The 15935-nt window shown below is 44.7% G+C and overlaps 1 protein-coding gene across 2 annotated transcripts in view; it reads left to right on the top strand.

Moving 5' to 3' along the window:
• The window catches only part of ppp5c (protein phosphatase 5, catalytic subunit), a 44192-nt gene that overhangs the window by 16299 nt on the left and 11958 nt on the right, over positions 1-15935 (top strand). For both annotated transcript variants that reach the window (XM_072549424.1, XM_072549423.1), the window contains exons 4-7: positions 3579-3700; positions 8096-8161; positions 9942-10040; positions 13451-13556. In XM_072549424.1, coding sequence (XP_072405525.1) covers positions 3579-3700; positions 8096-8161; positions 9942-10040; positions 13451-13556 — 393 coding nt within the window. The remainder of the gene's footprint in view (positions 1-3578; positions 3701-8095; positions 8162-9941; positions 10041-13450; positions 13557-15935) is intronic.

The raw sequence follows: 15935 nt of genomic DNA on the forward strand, positions 1-15935 counted from the left end.
AGGATACCTCAAGTACGCCCTTGAGTTATTGTTACTCTTTCTTCTGTTTTGATGATAAGTGCTGCTCAGAGATTTGCCCACAGAAAGCATCCTGTGAACTTTGGCTGATTTTTTTTTTTCCCTCCTGCCTTTCCTGAGACCATTTGCCCCTTCCCATTCTGCAGCTGTGCTCAGCTCAGCTGCATTAGTTCAGGGCAAGGCTAGGACCTCCGATTTTGCTATCGGCATGTCTCAATGGTGAATATCCATGGAGACATTCCAGGGGTCTGTGAAGTAGTGAAACAGTATGTGAATGAGTGGTGGACTTGATAGGGGCTGTGCGAGACTCCTATATGTGTGTCCCGAAGAGTGGACTGGCTGCCTAACCTCTGAAGGGGCCATGTATTTGAAAGTGCTGACTAGCATGCAAATAGCCCGAGAGGTCCAAAGTCATCAGAGCTGCAGGAGGGTGCCAGGAGAGGAAAGTTTTTATGATGTTGCAAGTTTTGGGCAGCATGGTGGCTCAGTGGTTAGAACTGCTGCCTCACAGTGCCAGAGACCCAGGTTCAATTCCCGCCTCTGGTGACTGTCTGTGTGGAGTTTGCACATTCTCCCCGTGTCCGCGTGGGTTTGCTCCAAGTGTTCCGGTTTCCTCTCACAGTCCAAAGATGTGCAGGTTAGGTGAATTGGCCATGCTAAATTGCCCGTACTGTTAGGTGAAGGGGTAAATGTAGGGGTATGGGTGGGTTGTGCTTTGGCGGGTCAGTGTGGACTTGTTGGGCTGAAGGGCCTGTTTCCACACTAAGTAATCTAATCTAATCTACTAAAGCTCAAAGCAAGGACACAAAAATACAAGCTTGTCCTGAAAGAAACACTATTGTGTTATATAATTGATGTAGGTCAGGGTCCATGATTACAAATTCATCTGAAAAGTCTCTGCCTTGGTCATCTGGGAGAAGCTAATGGTCCCCCTCCTGATGCAGAGAGTGACGTGATCTGACAGGCAGCATTTTCAGTGGCTTCCTCCCAATTTGGGAAATCCAGGGTTTCATCTTCAGTTTGTGTTTGTTGCTGTCAGGTGGCTGGGTGACATGAGTATGTTCTCGCTGGGTGAGTGCTCGTTACAGTTTGTGCCTTTTGGTTTTGCGATGAGGAAATCAGCTGGTGGTCCAGTTCTTGTTTGCTACCCAGTGCTTTTTGTTTAAACCTGTGGGTGCCCAAACCTTAGGTGGTTCTTGTGGTCCAGTTTTCCTTGCTGCTAGTGTTGTTGTGAAGATCGGCCATGAATGAGAGACAATAAAGTGTACTCAGCATCCAAGGAACCAGCATGACATTTCCACCTTCAGAGAAGCAAGCAAGTGGTAATCGTGACAGGGATGCAAATTCCTATCTAAATTCAGTGCAAAAGACTTACTTTTCTTCTCTACTGGATGGGAGCTTGGATTGGCAAATTAAGACCTCACTCTTGTAGTATTTGAGGTGTCTCCTATTTTGTGTTCTCATTTCCATGAACTTTTGCTGCTCTCCCTCGTCTTTCACCTCTCAGCTGGTGCCCCTGAAAGCTGTTGTGAGTTGTTGACTTGATATCACAAGTTGTTATGATGCTTGTGGCTTTAACTCGTCTAAAAATAAATAGGTTTGGTTCCCAGAGTAACCTTCAAAGTTGGGACAAGAAAGCTTCTGCCCAGCCAGGGGGCTGAATATATACAGACCACTTTTTAAGTGCGGTTTGAGGGATAACTGCCAGAATAAATTCCCCTTTTCCCCCTTAGAAATAGCATTTGCAATGTTTGAGATAAAAGCATTCTCTTTCGTGTTGCTGAGTAGATGACGTGCGGTACAATCTGCTCTCTCGCTTCCATCCTCATAAGGTTTTTAAACATTTATTCATGAAAGGAATCGGGATGTCTCTAGCAAAACCAGTGTTTATTGACTGTTCCTGATTGCCCCTTTGATAAGATGGTGGTGATCCAACTTCTTGAACCAGTGTCAAACTTGCTGGGCCATTTCAGAATGCAGTTAAAAGTCAACTGGGTAAGGGTAGCAAGTTCCCCCTGAGCATGGATTTTTAAAACAATCTGGTAACTGTGATTTCATGGTCACCATTACTTTTTATTGCTGATTTAAAAGATTGACTCAATTTAAATGACCCAACTACATGGTGAGGTTTGAACTTGGATCTCTGAATTACAAATCTATTAACATGACTGTTATGATATTGTGCCGTTATGTCAGTCTCCTAGGATAGGGGTAACTGAAGATGGCTTGTGGCAATAGGCTCTTATTTGTTTACAATGTGATGGACGCTTGATTCTTTTCCAAGGTCTCATCTCTCTCACTGCCGCTTCTGCTAATCCTTTGCCTCTACTGTTGGTTCTGCTGGCACTCGTCCCCCTCTCCATAGGTGACCCCAGGCAGTGAATGTCACAGCTATGCTGTTAACAAACACATGAAAGGTCAGGAGATGACCAGATGCAACACTTTGCTGACTCCTCCCTCTCTCGCATCCCACTTCCCCATCCTGGTCATGCAATCTCCTAAGTGACCAAAAAAAGGGATAAAAATCTAGATATGTGAAGAGAAACTTGAAATCACCAGGGATCTGCAGGTTCCTTATATCAAGTAATATGTACTTGAATTCCCCACTCCCTCCTTACCTACCTTCAGTAACTTGGTGACCTCTGCTCTGAGGACTTTGTCGGTCACCCTTTTTGGTAAATTCCTATTTACCAGTCTGCTGCATGTTTGATCACTTTTGTGGGAAAATAAAGTGTTTTGTGCCATCAAAATTACTCCCTCTTGCATTTTATACTTGCCCTCCCTCGTTCTCCAATTCCTATTGGGTTCAAATAGCAAGAAATCTGATCAACTCCTCTTGACATTCAATTGCATTGCCATCACCGAAGCCTCCATTGGCGTCCTTAGGATCACCCTTGACCAAACACTTGGACACTTGGCTGCAAGAGCTGGTCATAGAGCAGGAGTTGTGTAGAGAGTGATTCACATCCTGACTTCCAGTTGCTTGGATGACTGAAGCTTTGACAACACTCAAATCTTGACATCCAAAACAAAGCTACCCATCCTCCAGCATTCACTGTGCCAGAAGCTGGAGCAACATGGCAGCAATCTGTAATATCCTCAAGATGGACTGCAGCAACATACCAAGGCTCCTTCAACACCTTCCAAACCTGTGACAGGACAAGCAGAACATAATCCATAGGAAACATCACCTGGACTTTACCCTCCCAAGCCGCACACTCGCCTGATTTGGAACTATATCCCCTCCAAGCCTGGCACCTAATTTGGAACTGCATTGTGCTGTACCTTCACTATTACTGGATCAAAATCTTGTAACTACTGCCCTAGTAGCACTGTGGGTGCAAGTCTGCAGTGGCTCACCACACCTTAAATCCAGTTACTTTCATAGGGTGGAGGCATTGTTGGCTGGGTCAGCATCAGTTATCCGTTCCTAGTTGGATGGATGACAAACGCTGACCTTTCCAGCAATGCCCAAATAAAGAAGGGAAGATGTACTGCATTTTTTCTGATGCTGCATATGTCGCCATCTCTCAGTCTCCCACCTTTAATTTTGTATTTAGCAATCGAAGATGATTATACCGGTCCCAAACTGGAAGATGGGAAAGTCACTTTAAAGTTCATGAAAGAGCTAATGCAGTGGTTTAAAGATCAGAAGAAATTGCACAGAAAATGTGCGTATCAGGTAAGGAGCCGTTGCTTTCTCCAATCGCGGTAGTTAACAGCAGACCCTGGGCATGTGGAAGACCGATGTGTTTATTGACAGTGTGGCTCATTCGTCTAAGGGTAAGGTGCTCTTACTAATTGGTTCTGGTCTCTTCTGTTTCCATTACTCATCCTATGTCTTTGCTGTTTGTGACTATTCTTGACACTGCATATTGTACTCACTCACTCTTCGTGTTAAACCACTGTCCAGTCTTTCTTAGGCTTTCCCTAGGGACTTACCAATGCTGTATAGGAAGTAATGACTTTGAGCGTTGTGGCCAAATGCTCATGCTTCCTGATTGATGAGCATCCTTGAGCTTTGAGTTATCATCCTTTGCTGGTTTCCACATCAGGAACGGTGATCTGAGAAGATCTAAAAACATTGAACCGCTTGGGGAAAAGTGTTTAGAAAAGTGAAGGCTGGGGAGTATCCCAGAAGAGAGTTTGAAAATTATTGTTCAGTTGTCTGCTGTAGACTTAGGAGAAAATGTTCCCACTTATGGGTGGGATCAAAACAAACCTAAGAATATCACTGGTGAGTTCAGTAAGCAAGTCAGGAGGAGCTTCCTTATCCAAAAAGTGGTGCAAACGTGGAGCTTGCTACGTCAAGGAGTGAGAGAGACAAACTTAAGGTTAGGCCTACGTGCAACATGATAATTCTTAACTACCCTCTAGGCAGTTGAGAATGCACAATCAATGCTGACTTCGCCAGTTACGCCACATCCCTTGAATAGAACTTTGTAAAAAAGCAAAGGGCACTCGGGGATTCTTGACAAGCACGTGAGGGAGAAAGGAGAGAAGGTTAGAGATCGATTTGGAAGAAGATTTGGCTGGGAGTTGGGGGTGGTTTGTGTGGAGCATAAACACCTGCATTGATCTATGGGCCGAAACTCCCAATGCTGGCCAGGCAAGTTTTTGTTGTCCATCTCCAAATGCCCTTGAACTGAGTGGCCTGCTAGGTCATTTCAGAACATAGTTAAGTGTCAAGCAAAATGCTATGGGTCTGGAGTCACACACAGTCCAGGCCCCAGGTAAGCAGAGCAGACCTCCTTCTCTAAAGGATCTTTTTTTACCCATTATCAATGAAGTTTCACGGTCACTATTACTGGTATTAGCTTTCAGTTCTTTTATGTGCTGTGTTGCACACTCCATGTAACCTAAATTTACACCTTGTACCCACTGGAAGCATGTTTCCCGACCTCAGCTGGAGGGTGATTCTGCTGTTGGGTCCATTTCAAAGGCTTGTTATAGCACATTGTAACCAGGTGATGTCAGGATTGCATGGTACAAGATTGAAAATCTTCAATATCATGGCTTACCCAGAGCAGTGTGACAGAAGCACAGAAACAACAGGCGCTCTTGTTTTGTCTTATTTTTATAATGCACCAAATAAACTTTTACTAACTTCAAGGCACTGTGTGAAATACAAGTTGTCATAGTCCGATCTGTTTTATTGATTGATTTGCAGCTCCCACATTATGACCTTGAAACATTAGCTGTCATATACAGCAATAAAACTTGTGGGAATATACTTATTAATATTGTCTCAGTGTTTGCTTTTCTCTCCCTTTCATGTTTCATTTCTCTTCCTTATTTCCACTTCCTTCTCACCTATTTAAAGGTTTAATATATTGAATCATAATCCTGCTCCTTACCTGTCTTTCCGTGCAAAAACTTTCTTTTTGATGGGAGGTTTTTGCTGGCTTTGAACCTTTAATGCTTCTTTTTGGAACAACTATATTTAGAAGATCAACACGTTGCTGGGAAAGTTTCATTTAGACACCTGGTAAAACTTGCCAAGTACATTGGCAGTCTAACAAGTTAAACTGGCCTGCAAGAGAGGCTGTGGCTTATGAGCAGTTCAAAGCCTGCAGACAAAGAGGCACATCCTTCTGTGCTGAAGTCACTATGACGATATACTTCAACCCTAGTTCACTTGGGTGCGCTCTTTCTCTCTCTCTCTTTTCTCTCGCTTGCTCTTCTCTCCTCTTTTTTTCTCTTGTGCTTTTTTCTCTCGCTTTCTGTTCTTTCTTGTGCTTTCCTTTCTGTCACTCTCTCTTTCTTGTTCTCCCTCTCTTCTTTGTTCGTTCTCTCTCTCTCTCTCTCTCTCTCTCTCTCTCTTTGTTCTCCCTCTCTCTCTCTCTCTTTGTTCTCCCTCCCTCTCTCTCTTTGTTCTCCCTCCCTCTCTCTCTTTGTTCTCCCTCTCTCTCTCTCTTTGTTCTCCCTCTCTCTCTCTCTTTGTTCTCCCTCTCTTTCTCTCTTTGTTCTCCCTCTCTCTCTCTTTGTTCTCCCTCTCTCTCTCTCTCTCTCTCTTTGTTCTCCCTCTCTCTCTCTCTCTCTCTCTCTCTTTGTTCTCCCTCTCTCTCTCTCTCTCTCTTTGTTCTCTCTCTCTCTCTCTTTGTTCTCCCTCTCTCTCTCTCTCTTTGTTCTCCCTCTCTCTCTCTCTCTCTCTTTGTTCTCCCTCTCTCTCTCTCTCTCTCTTTGTTCTCCCTCTCTCTCTCTCTCTCTCTTTGTTCTCCCTCTCTATCTCTCTCTCTCTCCCTCCCTTTTTCTCTCCCTCTCTCTCTTCCTCCCTTTTTCTCTCCCTCTCTCTCTCTCTTTGTTCTCCCTCTCTCTCTCTTTGTTCTCCCTCTCTCTCTCTTTGTTCTCCCTCTCTCTCCGTTCTGTCTTTTATACTGAGGGAAGTTAAGACAAATGCTGGAGAAACTCATCAGATCTGGCAGCATGTACAGAAACAGGAATAGCATTAACATTTTGAGACTAATGTTTTAATCCCCTCCAAGTATTTTTAATCCCCTCCAAGTATTCTGAGAGACAGGATTTATATGCATTTGGAAAGGCAAGGACTGCTTAGAGAGTCATCATGGCTTTGAACGTGGGAAAACATGCCTGATAAGCTTGACTGAATGTTTTGAAGAGGTGACCAGGAAGATAATTGATGGCAGAGCTGTAGACCTTGTCTACATGGACTTTAGCAAAGCCTTCGACTAGGTTAGTAATGTTAGATGACATTGGATCCAGGGAGAGCCAGTCAGTTCAATACAAGATTGGCTGGGTGGTGGTAGAGTGTTGTTGTTTGGATAGGAGGACCGGCACCAGTGTAGTGCCACAAGGATCAGTGCCAGGTCCATTCTTGTTTGATATTTTTATATAAATGATTTGGATGAGACTTTAGGAAGCACGGTTAGTGAGTTTGCAGATGACACCAAAATTGGGTGTAGTGGACAGTGAAATTTTCATCAGCTGGGCCAATGGATTGAGGAGTAGCAGATGGAGGTGTTGCATTTTGGCAAGTCAGCGTACAGTGTGGTGAAGAAGGCATTTGACACTCTTGAGTTGCTATTGTGCAAAGTTAAAACTCACATAACATCAGGTTATAGTTCAACAGGTTTATTATGTTCCATTCAGTCTGTTCTCAAACTTTGTTCCAATCTTATCTCCATATCCATCCATTTGTTTTTTTCTCCCCCATGTGCTTACCTATCTTCATTTTGAATTAATCTAAACTGTCTACCTCAACTCTTCCTGTTGGACTATAATCTGGTGCTGTGTGATTTTTAACTTTGTCCACCCCAGTCCAACACCGGCACCTCCACCTCTTGGCTGTTGTACAAGAAATGAGTAAGGCCACTTTTGGAGTACTGCATATAATTGTGGTTGCTCTGCAATTGGAAGGATGTTACAAAACTGGAAAGTGTGCATGAAAGGTTACAAAGGTGTTGTTAAGACTGGGGGGGGTTTGAGTTACAAGGACAAACTGAATGGACTGGGACATACCCCCCCACCTTCTGCCAACACCGGAGGCTGAGGGGTGATCTTATAGAAGTTTATAAAATCATGAGACAAATAGACAAAATGAATAGCCAAGGTCTTTACCTCAGGTAGGGTACTCCAAAACTCGAGGGCATAGGTTTAAGGTGAAAGGGGAAAATTTAAAAGGGACCTGAAGGGCAACTTTTTCAGAGGGTGATGAGTTTGTGGAACGAACTGCCAGAGGAAGTGGTAGAGGTGAATACAATTACAACATTTAAAAGACATTGAGACAGGTATATGGATAGGAAAGGTTTGGAGGGATATAGGCCAAACGCAGGCAAGTGGGACTAGAAACCTGGTTGGCATGGTGAGTCAGACCAGAAGGTCTGTTTCCATCGTGTATGACTCAGTGACTCTATCTCCTGTATATAGTCCATTCCGATGTTATCTTTTGAATTTAGTTGTGTGGTCAATTTTCTGTGCCTTCAGGAAGAATTTTGTGAAATAATGCACATGCAGAATACATCACAGAAACTGCACACACACACACATAGCCTCTTTCCGACAGGAGCATTGGTTCTGTTTCCCTCATGTTACTGATTTATCTTGTCATCTTTTACAGATTCTGGTCCAAGTGAAAGAAGTCTTATCAAAACTCCCGAGTTTAGTTGAAATCACTCTCAGTGAGGTAAGGACTTTAATTGACTTGTAGTCCTTCTGTGGACACAAATGGGTTGGAACTAGTGATGGTTTTGTGTCACTAATTTCAAATAATTCAGAAGTCAAACCGTGTGTTACCCTTTATCACGAAAAGATTTGATTTTAGGAACAAAACAAACTTTGCTTCAATTGTATAGAACACTGGGAAGATTGCTCCTGAAGTTTTATGTACATATCTGGTCCTTTTCTCATAGGTAGGGGTAGAGTGCTGCGGAGGTTCACCAAGTTGGCACCTGGGATGGTGCAGACTATCCTGTGAGGAAACTTTGAGGTGACTGGGCCTGTATTCTCTGGAGTTGAGAAAAAGGAAAAACTGAAACTCACAGAAACTTAAAAAAAAATTGAGAGAGATCAACATAGTAGGTGCGGAAAAGCTGTCTCCCTGGATGTGAGGTTTAGAACCAGGGGCACATGAGAGTTGCAGATTAGAGTTAAGTCATTTTGGACTGCAAGAATGTGCGGGTTAGATGGATTGGCGGTGGGAAATATGGGGTTACAGGGATAGATTAGGAGGGGTGGGTCTGGGTGGGATGCTCTTCGGAGGGTCAGTGTGGACTCGATGAGCCAATTGGCCTCCTTCCACACTGTAGGGATCCTATGAGGAGGAGTGTCTTGGTGCAGAGGGTAGTGAATGTTTGGAATTCTCTCCCACTGAACTCTGAGAGTCCAAATAGAGATTGATGGATTTTTACTTACTAAATACATCAAGGGGTATGGGACTAGCACAACAATATAGTGTCGCAGCAAATGATCAGCCATGATCCAGAATGGCAGAGCAGGCTTGAAGGGCTGAATGATCCACTCTTGTTCCTTTAGTGAGGAGGAAAGGGATGAATTGCATGACTCTTCCAAAGGATTGACCCAATGGGCTGAATGTCCCCTTCTGTGTTAGTGGATTCTATAAATATAGAACCCACAGAGAGGAGCAAAAGCTCAAGATGTGCCTCTGTATTAAAGCAAAGTGGAGTAGGTATCTGCTATTGTGCAGCGCTGTGTGAGGGTTTTGGCAATATCCCAATTTTCTGTGCAAGTACTTTGCCTCATTGTCCACCAAAGGTGGTCTGCCACTACAAACGCTGCTGTGACAGTCGAAGGTTACGCTGATGTGGGGGGGGGGGGGGTGGGTAGGTAGGGGGTAGTTGGTAGAAGAGCTCTCTTTGAACCAACGGTGTCTAACCCTTTCCTGCTGCATTTTTGTAATTCTGTTTTTTAAAGTTTAACCCCCTTGATTTTTTTTTTCTTCCTGGATGAAACTGCCACCCCAGCTACTCCAGGACAATTCCAACCCTCTTGCGTCTCACCCACAATTCCATGTGCCTGAGAGTTTCAGGACATCGATGAAGTAATCAACATCCTGGCGAAACACAACCCTGGTTGCCTGTCTCACATTTTATAGTTGAGGTCACTGTAACTAATTTAGTTTGGGCAGCACATGCTGAGGACAGTTGAGGCCTCCTATTACTGCTATCCTGGTCAACATCTATCAAGAAGCATCCTGATCTAAAAGGAACAAATGGTGGAGATACTCAGCTGGTCACTTATCATCCGTGGAGAGCGAAACAGAGTGATGTTTCTGGCCAATGAGTCTTTTTGTCAGATGTTACTTGAATGGGATCATTACTATATAAACTGCCCATGGCCTTAGAGACTCCTCCATTGTTTTCTGATAGGAAAAGGTTTGATTGTCTGTCTATTCTATCAGTGCCTCAGTTACACATTTATACTAAGCTGACTGGTTTCTCTTTCAGAAAGAGTCCATTACCATTTGCGGAGACATTCATGGACAGTACTATGACCTGTTGAATATATTTGAACTCAATGGATTACCTTCAGAGTCTAATCCTTATGTATCCTTTTCACATTAAGGGAGTCTTGCAAAAGTGAGTGAGGTACAAGTGCAATTCTGTGAGGGATAGAAAATAAACAAGCTGTGCGTGTAAAACAATGCTCAGAATATCTGAAAGCACCTTGCCGCCATTTCACTCCTTTTGAAGTGCAGTGAATAGTGGTTGTGTAGCTAATATGGAACTCCATCCACAGGAGAATTGAACAGTGAACCTGTGGTGGTGATGTTGGTTTAGCTGTAAATATTGCCCAGGGCATTGAGTCCTCCCTATCCTCTTGGTCAAAAATGCTGCAGGGCTCACAGAACAGGCATGAAATGAAAGAAGTTTGCAGCACGGATGAAGGCCATTCAACTTACTGTGTCCGTGCTGGCCAGCAAAGAGCGACCAAGCCCAATCCCACGTTGTGACTCATGGTCCATACTAACCTCGTTGGTCATGGGGCTTCGAGTGCTTGTAAAATGTTTGCGTTTTACTGCCTCCACCACCCAGGCAGACTGGACTCTGATCTTGCCTCCTGACAGTGTAGTGCAGCTATATCCACCTGAGGGTGCAGATAGGGCTTCAGGTTAGAGTTCCAGCTAACAGGCACCCTCTCCAACAATCCGGCAATCCCTCAGCACGGCTCAGAGTAAGATTTGCGTTTGCATTCTGAAATGGGGCTTGAAATTAATATGAAATGCCATAGAAACGAATGTTCCCAACCACGGAGTGCAGATGAATAGCAGTACTGCACAGTGATGCGCACAGAGTGTTGTGTCTTTGAGCATGACTGCCATATTGCTGACGAGAAAATGGTGTCCAAGCCTGTGTCTGTTTCCTTTCTTGTCTGTTTGTTTCTCCTCATGAGTCTTCTCCACTGGTTTTGACCCTTTGCTGTCATCCCATTCTGTAAGTGTCACCATTCTGGTACTTGGCCCAATGGAGCATTAACCATTCGGCCCATCGTGTCCACACCAAACCTTTGAAGATCATCCTACCCAGACCCAGTCCAATCCTATCCATGTAACCCTACGTTTCCCATGGCCGATGTACCTAGCCTGGACAATCCTGGACAATTTAGCATGGCGAATCCACTTCAGACTGTGGAAAGAGACCGGAGCACATGGAGATCACCCACACAGACACTGGGAGAATGTACAAACTCCACACAGAAAATCGCCTGAGGGGGGGGGAATTGAACCTGGGTCCCTGGCGCCTTGAGGCATCAGTGCTAACCACTGAACCACCATGCCAAGCCAAGCCAAGCCATTCCTTTAGCATCTACCGTGCAAGACAGTTGTACTCAACCACACTATGTAGTGGTTGAGTACAATTCTACTTTATCTCTCATCTTCCCACACACATTCATTCTCTCTCTCTCTCACGCGCACGCGCACACACACACACACACACACACACACACCGTGCCCACCCTCCACCTCCTTTCCCTCTCTCTCCACACATGTTTGGGTTTTAAGGCCAAAGCAACTTGACTAAGATTTCTTTGAATGCAGTCTTTCATGGAATGTGGGTCTCTCTGACAAGGCTAACAGTCCTTCCTCGTACCTAACTCTCACTTGAAGCTGAGCTACCTTCCTGAATCACTGCAGTCCTTGGGATCTGGAGGCATCCATGGTGCTGTTCTGGAGGAGGGTTTATGACTCTGTCCAATGTAACTGAACCGATGGTGATATCATTCTAGGTCAGAATGGTGCCTGGTTCTGAGCAGGCGGTAGTGGTGTTCCTACTCATCTGCTCCCTATGTTCTGGTGGGTGCTGTCCCAAGATGCTTTGGTGAGTCACTGTGGTGCATCTTGTAAATGGTACACATTGCTATCACTGTGGAGAGTGTGAACATTTAAAGTGTTGAATGGGATGCCAGTCAAGTGGGCTCCTGGTTGGTGGCTGTGCTACTTAGATGTTGTCAGGGCTGTACTCTCCTGAGCAAGTGGAAGTACTCCATCACAGTCTTGATTGAGACCAGGACATGAGAGGCAGCCTTTTGGAATTCAGAAGGGGAGTTACTTGAGTGTAGGATTCTCAGCCTCTGACATGCTGTTTTAGCCCATTGTTTATCTGGCTGGTCCAATTCCAGGTTTTAACAAGCCGATGTCCACAAGTTGAATTAGGCACCACAGAGTTTCAGGGATTTACGAGGATTTTATTGTAAGCCTGTAGTTTCGCACAAACACCGGTTTCCATTTTTCCTTTCTGAACTGTTTCCCTGGCCAACATTGTTGTGGTTCACTTGTACATGTTCTTCAGTATCCTGCTCAGACATGTACGACATAGCTTTGGAGCAGGTTAGACTTGAACCGGGATACTAGTGGCTCAGAGGTAGGAACACTGCCCTGTGAGAAATCCAACCAACCTCACCTGTGCTGAGTCAGCTCTGGAGCTGTTTTTTGTTGCCCCCTGTAGTGGTTCTCTTGTGGCACAGAAGGCAGAGTTCATATCCCACCTGTTACAGAGGTGTGTGGTGAGATAACCGAGCAGCTTGATTAGACAAAGAGATAACCTTTTTTAAAATTTAGAGAGAGAGACAGGGGGCCCTCTACTAGCATAGTGGTAGTGTCCCTGCCAGTGGACCGGGAGGCCCATGTTCAAGTCCCACCAGCCCCAGAGGTGTGCAATACATCTCTGAACAGGTTGATGAGAAAAATAGTTTGGTCATTGACCCTTACGGGCATTCTTGTGGTGCAGTGGCAATGTCCCTACCCCGGACTAGGAGGCCAAGTTCAAGTCCCACCTGTTGCAGGCGTGTGTAGTAACATCTCTGAACGCGCTGGTTAGAAAATAGGTGTTTTATTGATCCTTCAGTGGGCCTTTATGAAACAATGATAGTGACCCTGCCTCTGATCCAGTAAGCCTGGGTTCACATCTAGCCTGCTCCAGGGGTGTGTAATAAAAGTCTGAGCGAGTTAATTAATTTTTTTTGTTGTCCCTTAAAGAGACCTGGATATCTAACACTGGATTCAGTTTCACTTCCTCGGGACGTATTGTGCTGTTTCTGTCTTTAAGCCTTACAGAACCATTTTTTTTCAGAGAATGGAGTTTAGTGGCACTGGTGGAACAATATATTGTTTGTCCAAATTCCAAATCTTCTCATTAGCAGAAGAGGACAACAGAGTGACAGCTAAATCTCAGTTCAGACCTTGGGCCTCTCTACCTTTTGTAAAACCTACCCAACAAAGCAGCAAATACCCAGCAATTGCTGTGATGGGATTCTGGATCGTCTTTCCCATGGGTAGCGTATATTACAGGATTTCTACTAGAAATATCACGAATATAAAACAGCTTGGGGGGGCTGGAGGCGCGAATGTGCATTCACAGAACCTCGCACAATATTTGTTGCTGCTCCCTGCCTTTGTGTTATTTGATGTTCTCTGTTGCTAATTCAGTTCTTCCTCCTTAATCTGCGTGCTGTTCAGTTATTTAATGGAGATTTTGTAGACCGAGGGTCATTCTCTGTGGAGGTTATATTAGTCCTGTTTGGGTTTAAGCTGCTTTTGCCAAATCACTTCCACGTTCTCAGAGGTAAGATTTATATTCCCTGTGATACTTTTGTAAGAACTGTTTGCTTTACTCTTTCACGGGATGTACATTTATTGCCCATCCCTAATTGCCCGTGAACTGATTGGCCACGGCAGAGGGTACTTGCGAGTCAACCGCATTGCTAGGAGTCTGGAATCACATGTAGGCCAGCCCAGGTAAGAATAGTAGATTTTTGTTCCTAAAGGGCATTATTGAACCAGGTGTTTTGTTTTTAAACTCCCATCACTGTTGGTTGTCGTGGTCACCATGATGTTTGTATTCCAGATCTTAGTTCTTAATTTTACCAACTGGCATGGTGGGGTTTGACCCATGTCTGTAAGAGGAATAGCCTGGCCCTCTGGGTTAAAAGTCGACTGCATAATCTGCCCTGCCCCAAAACATGCATTGCTGTGCAATCTCTTATAGCTTCAGGATACCCCAAAGCCCGTTAAAGCACATGTGGAATACTTCTGAAATGTAGTCGCTGTTGTGCTATAGGAAACCCAACCAATTTGTGCACACCAAGCGCCCACACTCAGTGGGCTATCAAGTTCATCAGTTTTTCTTTGACCCTTTGATCTTAAATGTTTTTTTTTCCCTTGTTCAGGGGACAGTTTCCCTTTCACTCCAGCTCCCTGAGCCCTGGAACCTTCCTCTAAAAGATATCCCATATAACCAGGGATACATCAAGAAAATTTGGTAATTATCTGAAGGGAAGAAATTTGCAGAGATGGTTAGATTTAGTTACTCCCTTGGAGAAGGCCTGCACAGACAATGGACAACTGGCTGCCTCCTGACTGCTTCTTGATTCTATAAGTGAGGAAGATTCCGACCAGCTGTTGGGACGGGCAGCAGTCCTGGTGCATAAGAGGCAAAAAAGAATCCCTGTCGTGAATGTGGTGCTGGAAAAGCAGGGCCGGTAAGCACAGCCAGTATCCAAGGAGCAGGAGAGTCGACATTTGGAGTATAAGCTCTTCATCAGGAATGAGGCTTGTGGACCCACAAATCCTCGGATGCTGCCTGACCTGCTGTGCTTTTCCAGCACCACACTCTCGACTCTGATCTCCAGCATCTGCCGTCCTCACGTTCTGCTAGAAAAGAATCCCTTCCCACTTCAAAAACAGAGAGGAGCAGCCAGAAAATTGGCAAGCACGGGAGTTAACTGAAAGTAGTGGCAAATCGGAGAAATTAAATGGAGCGAAGGAAAATTCTAGTCCCCAAGGAAGGTAACTAGAATTAAGAGGGGACTTGGCGGATAAGTTTGTTGAGGGAACAGAGCTTAAATGTTGGCAGCTGGTACCTGTTTATATTTCATGGTGTTTACTGCCCCATGCACTGGGCGTTTGAAACAGAAGCTAAATACTGAACAGGAGTATTTCAAGTTAGGGCAGAGAGAAGGGAATGAGAGCAGACAAAATAGTATGTTGTTATGAAATTAGATGAGCTGAGAAGCACTGATTAAACACTGACAGGAGGCTGGTAGTTTGACCAATCCATTGCAACACTGATCCATGGTAACCATTGGCCTGGGACACGGGAAAACTCCCCTGCTCTTCCAAGTGGGTGCCATTGGAGATTTTATGTTCATTTGAGGACAGAAGTCACCTCAGTTTGTCCATTGTGCAACTGTGCTGCACTCCTTAATACTTGCACAGGCAGGTCAGCCTAGATGATGTGCTCAAGTCTGTGAAAGTTGGGAGGGGAGGGGCTGTACTGGAATCCTAAACCTGTGTACAAGTGCTCCCACATGAGCTGATGTACATTGAGGTGGTGTTCAGTTGTGTTTTGGCAATGAGTTACTGACTCACAGTTGGCACTAAGACTAACATGATGAAATCTAATCCCATTAGACGAACTGACACACATAACTGGGGAGAAAAATGCAAATAGCACAAAAGTGAGCAAAAATGGCGGGGGGGGGGGGGTGTGCGTTGCAAAAGGAGGAGTAGACAGCACACAATTAGTTGACCTATTGGTATCTTGCCCATGCAGCCATACAATGCCTTTTATTGTCAGCTTTGACTGGTCGTTCTTTCATCTCTGAGGCACATGAATGTTAGGTCAAATCCCCACTTGGAGACTGGAGCACTAAAATCAAGGTTGACACCTCAATGCAGTGCTGAGGGAGTATTGAACTGTCAGTGGGGTCATCTTTTGGATGTGACATGAACCCATCTGCCATCTCGGGTGAACCCCAAAGATCTCATTGCCACTGTTTTGTAAAGAGTTCTCCCTGATGTCTTGGCCGATTGTTATCATAACCTGTTTTGTGATGTTGATTTTATCTGGTGAAAATGTAATCCTGCGGATGCTGGAAATCTGAAATAAAAGCAGGACAGAAGAAACTCAGCAGGTCTGGCAGCACCTGTGGGCAGAGAAACA

The sequence above is a fragment of the Chiloscyllium punctatum genome, chromosome 29, assembly GCF_047496795.1.
Source record: "Chiloscyllium punctatum isolate Juve2018m chromosome 29, sChiPun1.3, whole genome shotgun sequence".
Lineage (NCBI taxonomy): Eukaryota > Metazoa > Chordata > Chondrichthyes > Orectolobiformes > Hemiscylliidae > Chiloscyllium > Chiloscyllium punctatum.